Source organism: Pyrus communis, chromosome 15, assembly GCF_041283825.1.
Source record: "Pyrus communis isolate YQ-2024b chromosome 15, ASM4128382v1, whole genome shotgun sequence".
Lineage (NCBI taxonomy): Eukaryota > Viridiplantae > Streptophyta > Magnoliopsida > Rosales > Rosaceae > Pyrus > Pyrus communis.
The window spans coordinates 3,608,854-3,620,915 of NC_142579.1; the positions used below are offsets into that span (position 1 = coordinate 3,608,854).

Consider the following 12,062-nt stretch of genomic DNA (forward strand, 5'->3'; position numbering starts at 1 on the left):
AAATTAACGGCTTGACATAAAAATCTGAAACTTTGATACAAACAAGTTGAAAGACTCACGAATGCCCTCCAATTGGAATCACTTCCAAAATTCGTAGTTTTAACACTTTTTGCTCAAGAGGAAGTTGCATGTCCTACATTTAAAATCTCACCAAAACAAATACCAATATATACTACGAATAAGGTAAAATATATAATATAAAATCGACTCATCAAGAATTTCAGCATGGTTCTAAGAAGTCACAACTAAGGTTTGTTTGGTTGATTTCCAAGATATTGCGTTATCTCCAACATTAAAGGCATAACTCAAGTAATGGACAAGAGAATAAACAAAGAGTATGTGTTACGTGAATGAATTGCGTTAACAAGGATGTGCCTTAGATGAGGGTATTTCTACTAGTAGGGAGATAGTTTTTTAGGATAGCGAATCTGTATTAAATTGGGAGAATCCAAAAGAATATCTAGGCTTAGATATTGTTTCCTCTTAGGAATGTGATTACTTGCGTTACGCGCCAATCCTTAGATTGTAGGAATATCTAAGATTATAGGAAAGTTGTCTGATCCCCAATCAGATCAGGCTTCTGTGCCTTGTAGAATAAGAATCGTCAATTTCAGCGAACTCGGCACACTTCGCCTACCTCTTTTTGGATTACAATAGGATGTGGTGGCATCACTGGTTCGTTTGAGCAATTTAATCCAATAAGAGTTGTTAAGCCCATGACCGGACTTCTGAAGTACACGTATTCTAATTTGCCTTACTCTAGCCTTTGAAAATTCATGGTCCCACAAATGCCCTGACTATGTATCTAACAAGGTGTTATGCTTGAAGATAGATAATTATCTAAAGACTGTGTCTTTCGAAGTAAATAGAAATAGCTAATATTTGATATTCTTTGACGCTTGACAATCTGGTCTTGTTATCGTTGGAAGGTAGTGAGACGTTTTGGATTCAGGGGTGTGATCTCGAGAGTCATGCCATAAAAATATCAATGATGAGAGATGTCACTTCATGTGTGCACGAGAAACATGGGTACGAAGTGATTTCAGGCGTTGAATGCATAGATCTTAAGGTGGGACGTTCCAGATTCAACAACGAGACGATTCCCAAATTATCTCCTATAAATATCTTGGATTTTTCTTCTTCATTTCGTATGCTTTCAAAGAATCTCTAAGTAAAAGAAATCTTTGAATATTTCCAAACCTCTCCCAACTTCAACTTTTTTGACTTGTTTTCAATTTTCCTATCAAAGAAATCGCATCTTCAAGTGCAAAGCCAGTGTCAGCAATCAACTACGTGCCTCTGATGATATGGGTGCACAGCCAGAGGACTGTGACACTTTCATCTACTATCGCCAAGATCTCTGAACGGATATGCAAAATTGGATGGAAAACTGGTGTAGACATTTCGGCACCATTGCTGGAATCCTTTGACCCAGAGTGCAATGTACTAGAATCCACCCTTAGTACTTGAATTTAGGCTTGAAATTAACGCTACAGTTTAATGATATTTCTTTATTGTGTGAGACTAAACCCAATCCCTACTCTTTCTCTGCAATCTCACAACGACAGAGTTTCCAATCCACCTTAATCTTTTAAAATCTTAATTAAATACTCTGAATTTGTTAAAAAAAAAAAATACTAAAAATCCCTCTAAGATGACAAAAATACCAATTTTGATGCTCTTGAATTTGCAAAAAGAAGCTAAAACCTCGTAAGATGACAAAAATACCAATTTTGAAGCTCTTGAATTTGCAAAAAGAAGCTAAAACCTCGTAAGATAACAGAAATACCAATTTTGATCGGCAATGGGTTTGGTCGCCAAGGACAATATTGTAAAAGAGCAGAAGCAAAATTAGCGCATTGGATTGCTCGTTGATGAGGTCCGTGATATTTTCTTCCCTTCTCTGACTTTTTTCTCTGACTACAAATGATGAATCCCATATTCTACGAACCCTAGCTGCCAGTGCCAATTTCCTTCTCGCCCACACAGTCACATTTCTTCGTCGGCAGCACATTCGGGTCAATTCCGCCATGAAATGGAGCTCCTGAGATGGTGATATTTGCTGAGGATTAGGGCGGGAAGCTGGAGCTGAAATCGGAAGTGTTTGTGGACTAGGGATGCAAATTTTGGGGAGTGGTGTTACGCATGTTTCGGCATTTGGGGTGGCTTGTGGGTCTGAACAATAAATCACCATCGTCATCAGCAAAGAGGTTGCCAGATGCCAAGCCTCCCCCGGCTGAGATTAAGCCGGTGGCTATGTTGGACGCCGTTCAAGAGATTGCTGTTTACATTCACAGATTTCACAATCTCGACCTTTTCCAGCAAGGGTATGTTTGTTTCTATCTGTATTTTGTGAATTCAGGGTGCGTTTTGAACCCGGGACGCAATGGGTTTTGGAGGAAAGCGGTATCCCATTGGGTGCAATCCACCATTTGATGTTAATTGGTGTATTTTGACCTTGCCTGTGTTTGTTTTTGTTTAGTTGAATTTATGGGAATTTGTTAACTTTTCTGTATTTTGCTTGTTTAGATGGTACCAAATTAAGATTACAATGAGATGGGAGGACAGTGAATATACTTCTGTGGGGACTCCAGCAAGAGTTGTGCAATATGAAGGTAACTTACTTGATGGTATGAGAGCTTTTGCTAAGTTATTTATGGGTTAAGCCAAAATGTTGTAATGCAGCATGAAATTTACAAGTTTTACCTTGTTATATGTTGCAATGATGGTTTTAAGTAAAATTTGAAACCTGGTTCTTGAAATATCTTAAACTGCCCTAGAAGTTTTGACAATTCCCTTTTACATTGAAAGTGTATATTCAATGGTCAATGGATTCTCCTTTTCAATTTTCTCAATTTATCACAAGTTGGTTGCTGCTGTTTAAGAGCTAGGTTTTCATTGTTTGCTTTGTGTTGTTATTCTTTCTTTGGTTTATATTTCAAATGATAGATAGTGTAGAGTCAAAACATTACATGACCTACTCAGGTCCATCTATTTTTGCCAACATATCATTGGATATCCTCATGGTTTACAAATAACCCTTGAACAAAGTTAAAACAGTTAATAGAAAAGTAAAGAAGAATCCACCCACAGTTTCCTTCTTTGTTCCCCATATTGACCATTGGGTGTTGTTGTGGGATAGCCATCTAGTTTGCTCTCTTCGTTTTGGTTTCTCTGTTTTTGTAGTGGTCCCCTCGACTCCTGCATCCGTTTGTAGTTTTATTCCATCTGTTTGTGAGCAAATGTCTCTTTCTCACAAATTACAAAAAATAAATAGTGGCCACTGGGTGGACCACTTTTTTAATATTTACATGATTAAATATTTTTATATCATGTTATTAGGCACATAGATATGTTTTGCTTCATTAAATAAAAATTTCAATAAGCTTGTGGCATTTAAGTAATGCTCTGTTCATAAACTAAAGAGGCAAGAGCTTAGAGATAATTATATTATTTGACTGGCAGCTCCTGATCTGGGTTCTGATGATGTATATGGAGTATGGAGGATTGATGATACAGACAACAGCTTCTCAACTCAGCCGTTTCGTATCAAATATGCCAGGCAGGACGTTTTTTTATCAATCATGATATCTTTCAACCTATCTCTTGCTGGACATGAGGTAGTATAATCTCTCTGTGCGCATCTATGTGTGTTTGCATGCATTTGTGATGTATAAGGATTTTATTGAAGATAGTAGCCCTCATAACATGTTGGTATCTGGGTTGGTTACCTACATTCATTATCACATTGAAAACTAGCCTTAGCTTTTATTTGGCCTTATCTTATTTCCTCTGAATGCTGAAAGGTCCCATTTGCATTCTTACTATCTTAAAGGCAAGCAGGTCAAATTCTTAAAAATAACAAAAAAAATACTGGTTTGTGAAAGAATTAGATTACATTTCAAGAATCTTTGTTGGGAAAACATGTGTTGTAACTTGAGGATTATATATTTTATTTTGGCCAGTAGAATGTAGAAATGTTTATATAAAGTATTCATTTATAGTGTATACTTTTCAGGGTATATCATCATCTCCTATTATTTTGAAGTTTGAGCTTCTGCATGCCCCCATATTGGGAAATAGGTGAGTTGACATGGTTCATATTTTTTCTTTTCTTTTTCTTTTCTTACATGATTAAGTTTGCAATGGAAACTGGAGTTCGTGATTGTATTGTATAATTGCAGGTCTGACTTGCAGGCTTCTCTAGATGCTAGCCCTGCCGCTGTCCATGAATTTCGAATTCCTTCTAAAGCTCTTCTGGGTTTGCATTCATATTGTCCTGTTCATTTTGATGCATTCCATGCGGTGCTTGTTGATGTTAGTGTACACATCAGTTTACTGAAAGCTGTCTCTTATACACACCCATCGAAGGTACCCAGGTTTGTCACATATTCTAGTCTATCAAGTAGTTTGGCATTCATTTTGGGGATTAGTACTCTTGCGATATTGGAAACTAATTCTTATGCACAATTTATTTGTAGCATTAACTCGATATTTGAATTATTTCAGTTATTCTTCCACTACTGAAGATGTTGGTGGAGAAGGTCTTTCTGGGTTAAATCAAGTACGTTGTTACCCATTAAATTCTACTAGATCCTTTTTCTGACCCTTGGGAAGCTTGGCAGTATTCACTCTTGAATTTTTATCTCTTTTAGAAGTGTTTTCTTATAGGCTGTTTGTCATCTTTCCTTCTCTCTTTCACGTACTTTGTATTGACAATATCAACAACATGTGCATACACATGCACTTCCCAAGGGCCTTCACACCAGAACACAAACGTCGTACGATTGGGCACATGTATGCACACGAAATTCTGTATGGTTGTGGGACCTATGGATATGCTTTTGTATACACATTGCAGTTTTTAGGAATTGACTTTATATTAGCATTAATTTTATATTTTCATATTAGAGAACTTTATGAGTCATTTCCTTAGTTACAACAATTTGAATTATTTTCACTGTCCATAATTTATTCAATATCCTTGGAGCTTTTTTCTCACAGATATCCTTAGCGTTTGCTTATTATATAAATTGTCATAAACATTCATTTGAAATAGCTTCGTTCTAGATCAGGATACCATTCAGTGGAAGTCCTTCACATTATATTAAGATCTACATCATATAATATGAATGTCACTTAATGACTTTTTGTTTGATGCAAAAAGACTAAACAAATTCACCGAGCAGACTTGACTAATGTACAGGGTATATCTACTTTTTTGGGATTGCATATCGGAGAAGCACTAATACATAATTACAAAATGGTTATGATATGGATTTATAAATAACCTGTCTTGGAAAGTAGAAAAGTACACATCTATTGTCTGCAAAGTGATATCAATGTAGAAAATTAAAATCTAAACTTTGTTCAAGGTTGAGTAAAAGTTCTTGGCCTGCTGTTCTCACCAAATAGGTACTAAACAAGTCATGCATTTAGGAAAAGGGTGAATGAATAACAAAAACCTTCTGTGATACGCAAGATTTAGTAGTGTTTTCAAGGTTTTAAAGTTACGTGGAGAAGTACATTGAAAATAAATGGTGCTGAACACAATATAAATTAAGATGGGTGTTTGAAACAAAGTGCTTATGTACTTAACATGGGATATGAAAGGTTTTGAGTATTCTCAACCTGTTTTTTACTTTTTATTTGCTCTTTTCTTCAGAGGCTGTTTGATTATATACTTACAATTTAAAATTTGTGACTGACTAGGCATCAACACAGGCGGCTGCTGCAGTTGTGAACGACATTATTCGCGCTAAATCATTGTTAAATGCTCGTGACATACTGCTTGAAGAGCTCCAGAAACTTAGCAAGGCTATTGACCAAGCAATTGATTTGACTGATTTTATATCTAAAATTGATGACACAAAGTTTGATTTCCTGCAAGAAAATTTGGTTGCAGCAGATGACAAAGTTTCAGGACAAGGCAAGCCACTAAATGGTCTTCAGGTCCTTATTTATTTCATACAGCACAATGTTCTTATCCTTTTTATTAGGAATTTCTATGCTTTAAGGTTTGTATTTTTCCTTACTTATATCTGTTTTTGACAGAAAGTAAATGGCACATCAAAGTTTGGAAGTGGTGAATTGGTACGCCCCTTATCGAGGGATGCCCTTCAGAATTCTTTTCATTCGTTGGGTGATCAAGTTTTATATTTATGGAACACTTTTTTGAAGTTCCACAGGTTCGCTTACTTTTACAATGTTATTATGGTTTTATGGGTTTTTTTTTTTATTGTTTTTTAAGTTGAAACAATGCAATACTGGTTGACGGTCCCAATCATAGACGTGTACACTTGAATGTTTTTTTGTATAGATTTTCATATGTACATGATACATGTGTGTGTGTCTGTCCAAAATTTATAAATGGACCTGTGATTTGCTATAATTGTTAAATTAGTAATGTGGTTTCCATTTTGTAAATGTGGCCTTTGTGGTTAATGTTTGTTGTCTTTAGTCAAAGTAAGGGTATTTAGTCTTTTCAATCCACCTGGAACACCAGCCCAGAACCCCCATCCCATTTCCCCTGATCTATCCCGCCTGACCACACCCCAGCCACCACTCCTCCCACACACCTCCCAAATCAGTCTCACCCCAGCTCACTTTCCAGGTGTAAGTCTTTATGTGAATTTGTTAGATTAGATGTTAGACTAGCCACCAACGGAGTTTGAACCCACGCTGCCATGTAAGGGCTCAACACCTTATGGCCTATTTTTATATTTAAATTTAAATCGTGTTGAAAATAAAATATTTAAATTTAGTTAAAGTAATTAGTGTTGTTGGAAATGATATGTTAAATACGTAGGACAGGAGAGATGGATGGAGTGATGTGCACATTGATTTGTCTCAGTGTTTTAAAAAACTCGCCTCGGGGAGCGCCTAGGCTCCCTTGGAGGCGAGGCTTCACCATTTTCGCCTCTGTTTTGTGGGAGTGGGCGAAATACTCGCCTAGGCTCGTCGGGGCGCGTCTAGGCACCTGAGGCATCAACTGGGCGCCCCTTTTTCTTTTTTAGGTTGCAGAAATCTGGATTTCTTTTAGTTGTAGGGCTGTTTTTGAGTTGCAGACCAAGAAACTAGCGAAGGAGATGGAGATGGAGATGAAGACAGAGGCTAGGGTTTTTTAGGCTGAGTTTGTTTTTTAATTTTTGTCTTTAAATACCCTATAAATACTCCACTCAACTCTTTATTTTCGTCATTTATTTCATTTTAAATACCTTATAAATGCTCCAGCCCATGTATTTCATTTTAAATACCCTATAAATACTCCACTCAACCCTTTATTTTCCTCAAATTCCCATAATCATTGCTTTATATCATTTTAAATACCCTATAACTACTTCACTCAGCCTTTATTTCCTTTTAAATTACTTATAATTGCAACGTTAAGCCTTTATTTTGCTTGAAATTTTCCTATAATTGTGACCATTCATCCTTATTTTCCTTGAAGTTCTCTGTAATTGCTTACAATAAAATAAATGATTATAACATTTTGAGGCTATATGACATAGTTTCCAAGTACAACTAGACTTAGTAATAAAGAAGATGATATTATCATTGATTTAGTTATAGTTATATTTGTTTTTACAAAGTATTATATTGTTATAAATATACTTACATATAATATATATTTAAATTTTAGGTTCCATGAGGCTTCGCCTCACGCCTCACACCTAGGCCGGTCTTCCCCTCGGACACCTCGCCCACGCCTCACGCTTTTAATACATTGATTTGTCTGCACTATAAATCAAAGCATAAATCCGTTAGGTGATATTGGCTTTTGTTTGATTTTTAAATATGGCGTTATTTATTACACTGAAAACATTTATTTAATGAAGACTTAAAGTGCATTAGTTAGGATTTTAGTAGGGTTTTAATTAGATTTTTAGGAGGTTTGATTTTCTAGCCGTGGTTTTAGCTTTTATATGAGGAGAAATTTGAATTTGACTTTGACATATGTAGCAAACCACAGGGTACCATATGTATATATGTCATCTATGTATACCGAAACAGGCATACTCTCTAAGAGAAAGGGCCTCCATATGAGGGTCTAGAGTGGATGCCCCTTTATTTAATTGACGGACATGCAATACCAATAAGGTGTTATAGTCAATATAGCCTTGATTAATCTCCTATTCGTACCCACAATAAATAAAAGGAATCTAGCTCCTCTTGATCTGATTTCCAGATCTTCTGTACTTGTTTGTATGGTGATATTTATTCATTGCAGGTTGAACAAAACAAAGATACTGGAATACTTGCGTGACACATGGGCTAAGGATAGAAAAGCTGAATGGTCAATATGGATGGTTTACTCTAAGGTTGAGATGCCTCATCATTTTCTAAATAGTAGTCGGGGTGAAGAGTCTTCCCACAATGGTGGCCATAAAAGGGTTTTAACTACGTGGAAATTAACCGATGATGTAAGTATTCCACATGATTTGTTAGTGATGAGTAAAAATTGTCCAACATGCTTTAAGAAATGTCAAGGGGGTGTTCAATCTTCCTTGTGCAGAGTTCAGTTATGAGCCAAATTTAGATTCCAATGCATCTTTTAGGGATCTAACTTTTGTTCTGTACAGCCTGCACAGACTGCTGCTACCCGTGCTGAGCTTCATCGGCGAAGTATTGCGCAAATGAAGGTGAGTCATTGCTTTCAGATGAAGTAACATATTGTCTGTCCTCTTCGATTTTTTCTCTAAATTGGATTTTTCAATGCAGATTAACAATCGGTCAATTCAAGACATGCATATATTTGGAGATACATCACGCATTCCTATTGTTATTGTGGAGCGTGTGTTGAATGCGCCTTGGCGTACAACTAGTGATAATTCGTACTTGAGAAACTTGGACATGGTTAACTCTGCTGGCTTACTCAGTGGATCCGGGTCTGACTCCATAAACAAGAAATCTGACTATATCTCACCAAAGAAAGGCCGTGTTTTAAAACTTGTCGTCTTTGTGCATGGGTTTCAGGCTAGTTTTTTTCTCTTATAGCTTCCTTTTCTTTTTCTTTTTTTTTTTTTTCTTTTTTATATTTCATTGTTTTCTGTTCTTTTCTTGCTCCCCTCCAGTATTTTCATCATGTGACAGACTTTTTTAGGTTTTTTTTTTTAAGTAGAAATATTAACAATTTTGAACTAGTCAAGGTATCAATTTGAATTTAGGTTAAAACTTGCTAGCTATTTGTAATAACTTATGTTTATGGAGGTTCAAAATAATTTGTATACGTAGTGATCATAAAAGTTTTTGGTTGTGTTAGTCGGTGTATGTTTGGTTTTTAAAGGGAGTTAAACGTTAGTGATTTATGGGTTAAAATATTCATTTGTTGGTCATTCATGTTTTATGCTGCAAGTTTACAACTTCATAACAGTTTAGTTGATGGAACAGCTACATAAGTCTACTTATTTGTACTTTGTACTGCATTTTTATTAAAGATAGATAAGTGGATGCTTATTACAGTTCTCACACTACAGGGTCATCACCTGGATTTACGGCTTATTCGAAATCAATGGCTATTGATAGATCCCAAGGTAGAGTTTCTAATGTCACAGGCAAATGAAGACAAAACATCTGGTGACTTCAGAGAAATGGGACAAAGGTTGGCTCAGGAAGTAGTTTCTTTCCTCAAGAAGAAAATGGATAAAGTTTCGAGATCCGGAAACATAGCTGATATTAAGCTTAGCTTTGTGGGACATTCTATTGGGAATGTTATCATAAGAACGGCACTAACAGGTATCAAACTACTGACGTCATGTTTTCCCATTATATGCAGTCAGTGTAAGATATTGGCCATCATTTTTGCAGATAGCATTATGGAGCCATTCCTAAGATACCTGTACATATATCTTTCCATATCGGGCCCACACTTGGGGTATCTTTACAGTTCAAACTCTTTATTCAACTCCGGGCTGTGGCTCTTGAAGAAGCTCAAGAACACACAGTGCATTCATCAGCTTACCTTCACCGATGATCCAGATCTTCAAAATACGTTCTTTTACAAGCTGTGTAAGGTACTGAATTCCTGTATTTAATGCATTTAGCTCAGCCATCAGGTGTTTACCTGATAGCTGCTCATCATCTTGGGAAATGTAATCAAATCATGATATTAATAATGGCCTTTTGTTTCCTTTTAAAGTTTAATAATAGTGTTGCATACTCAATACATTTTTCTGTAATTCAAAGTCAAGGCAAACATGACTTTTTTTAATTTTTTAATTTTTATAATTATAACTGGTTTTAAAAAAATGGTGACAAATGTGATGTGTTTGTTTGCTGATGTTCTAAAGGAATTCTTTTTGCAGAAGAAGACACTTGAGAATTTCAAGCACATAGTCCTGTTATCTTCACCACAGGTATCTTGATCTCTTCCCTGGGGGTTTCATAACTTAGTTTACTTAATTGAAACACATTGTTTTGGTTGCTTCTCTTTGCTGTTTTCCATCAAGTTGACATGCAATCGGTCTATCCACGGACCATAAATTCTCTTGTGAGCTACTATGTTTGACAGTTTGAGCACCTACGATCTCATGTGAGCTACTATGTTTAACAGTTCAATTGCCATATGACTTGTTTATTATCCTGAATTCCTGACCAAAAAGAAATGAATTGTTTGTCATCCATCCTCAACCTGTAGGCTTTTATCCTACTGCTGAACTAATTAAAAACTCAGTGTGCTCATTCAGTTGTCATTCATGTGAGCAGTACTCTATGGACCTTGGTGAACTCGGACCTGTAAAACCCTTCTTTTAGTTTGTTCTCTGGTTCCAAAACATGCTCATTATGCTAGATTTTGCATTGGTGAACTATTCGTGCTTCAATAATGAGCAGTGTCTAAATTACTAGGACAACATGCATTATTTCTTTGCTTTTGCTCCATATACTGAAAGATTTAATGTTAGCTTGGGAGGAACTCTTAATACCACTTTCGTCTCTTTATCGATTTTGATGTGTCATGGAAACACTTGTATTGAAGTGTACCTTTCAGATTTACAAATGTTGATGTCTTAGAATTATGCAGCAATCTACTTGCGCGAAATTGGTAGAGCTAAAATCTCATGAAACTTCTTTGCTCTTCATATTCTAAATATGGTATTTTGAGGCAAAATTATTCTCATGATATCTATGTTATTCGAATGGAGAGTGACTTTTTCTTGTAACAGAAAAAAAAAATTCTTTAATAGTTTGTTGTATTTTCCTCTCATACCCATAAATTAATATTATGGATCGTGTTTTGCAGGATGGTTATGTTCCCTACCATTCCGCTAGAATAGATACGTGCCAGGCTGCTTCATTGGATTTCTCAAGGAAGGGAAAAGTGTTTCAGGAAATGCTGAGTGATTGCTTGGAACAGATACGGGCCCCTCAGTCGGAGAATCGAGTGTTCATGCGCTGTGACATCAACTTTGATACCTCTTCTTATGGAAAGAACTTGAACACCTTCATAGGAAGGGCTGCTCATATTGAGTTTTTGGAGTCCGACATTTTTGCAAGATTCATCATGTGGTCTTTTCCAGACATATTTCGGTAATGGCTGTTGCTAGCAAATGCAGCTTCTCCTCTAGCCCATCTCTATCTGGTAATCTCCCTCCCTTCAATCAAAAGACCAAGTGAGGAAGTTTTCTTTTGGAGGTGGGGTGTTGAATGGTGGCATCACGTCTTTCTCTGCATTGAGGGCGAGCAAATGCTTGAAGACATCGGCTGTTGTAAATTATCACCTTTAGAACTCATTTTACGGGTAGAAGTTGTGCCATTGTTTGGCTCAACCTCAACGTGAAGTTTCTAGGAATGCCACGAGCCCGTGGACCATTATATTGTAGGCTAGTTAGATTCTGTAACTTTTGATACAGTTCCTGTCGAATGGATCGTGTATTTAAGCAGGCAGTAGAGATTGGGAATGGAACTTGCAGAGTTTGATTAGGTGCGAAGTAATAAGATTTGGTACAGCTATTATCTTTTTTCCCTTCGTTCATTTCATTTGGAATTATGAATAGGTAGTAGTTATAATCCGTAGTTTCGGAAAACTAATACTTTTTGCAAGATTTTAGTCCCGATAGTTTGCG

The 12,062-nt window shown here is 36.3% G+C and overlaps 1 protein-coding gene across 2 annotated transcripts; it reads left to right on the forward strand.

Moving 5' to 3' along the window:
* Positions 1-1,749: 1,749 nt before the first annotated feature.
* On the forward strand, positions 1,750-11,957 carry LOC137709474 (uncharacterized). Of its 2 annotated transcripts, XM_088685847.1 has the most exons (16): positions 1,750-1,879; positions 1,957-2,327; positions 2,530-2,615; positions 3,466-3,620; positions 4,019-4,083; positions 4,185-4,379; positions 4,510-4,564; positions 5,713-5,952; positions 6,055-6,188; positions 8,231-8,423; positions 8,583-8,642; positions 8,722-8,976; positions 9,477-9,735; positions 9,808-10,013; positions 10,305-10,355; positions 11,240-11,957. In XM_088685847.1, the coding sequence occupies exons 2-16, from the start codon at positions 2,146-2,148 to the stop codon at positions 11,528-11,530; spliced, it is 2,427 nt and encodes an 808-aa protein (XP_088541973.1). In that variant the 5' UTR covers positions 1,750-1,879; positions 1,957-2,145; the 3' UTR covers positions 11,531-11,957. The 2 variants fall into 2 exon arrangements, with proteins under 2 accessions (XP_088541973.1, XP_088541974.1); XM_088685848.1 differs by having other exon boundaries at positions 1,751-2,327; positions 9,808-10,008.
* The last annotated feature ends 105 nt before the right edge of the window (positions 11,958-12,062 follow it).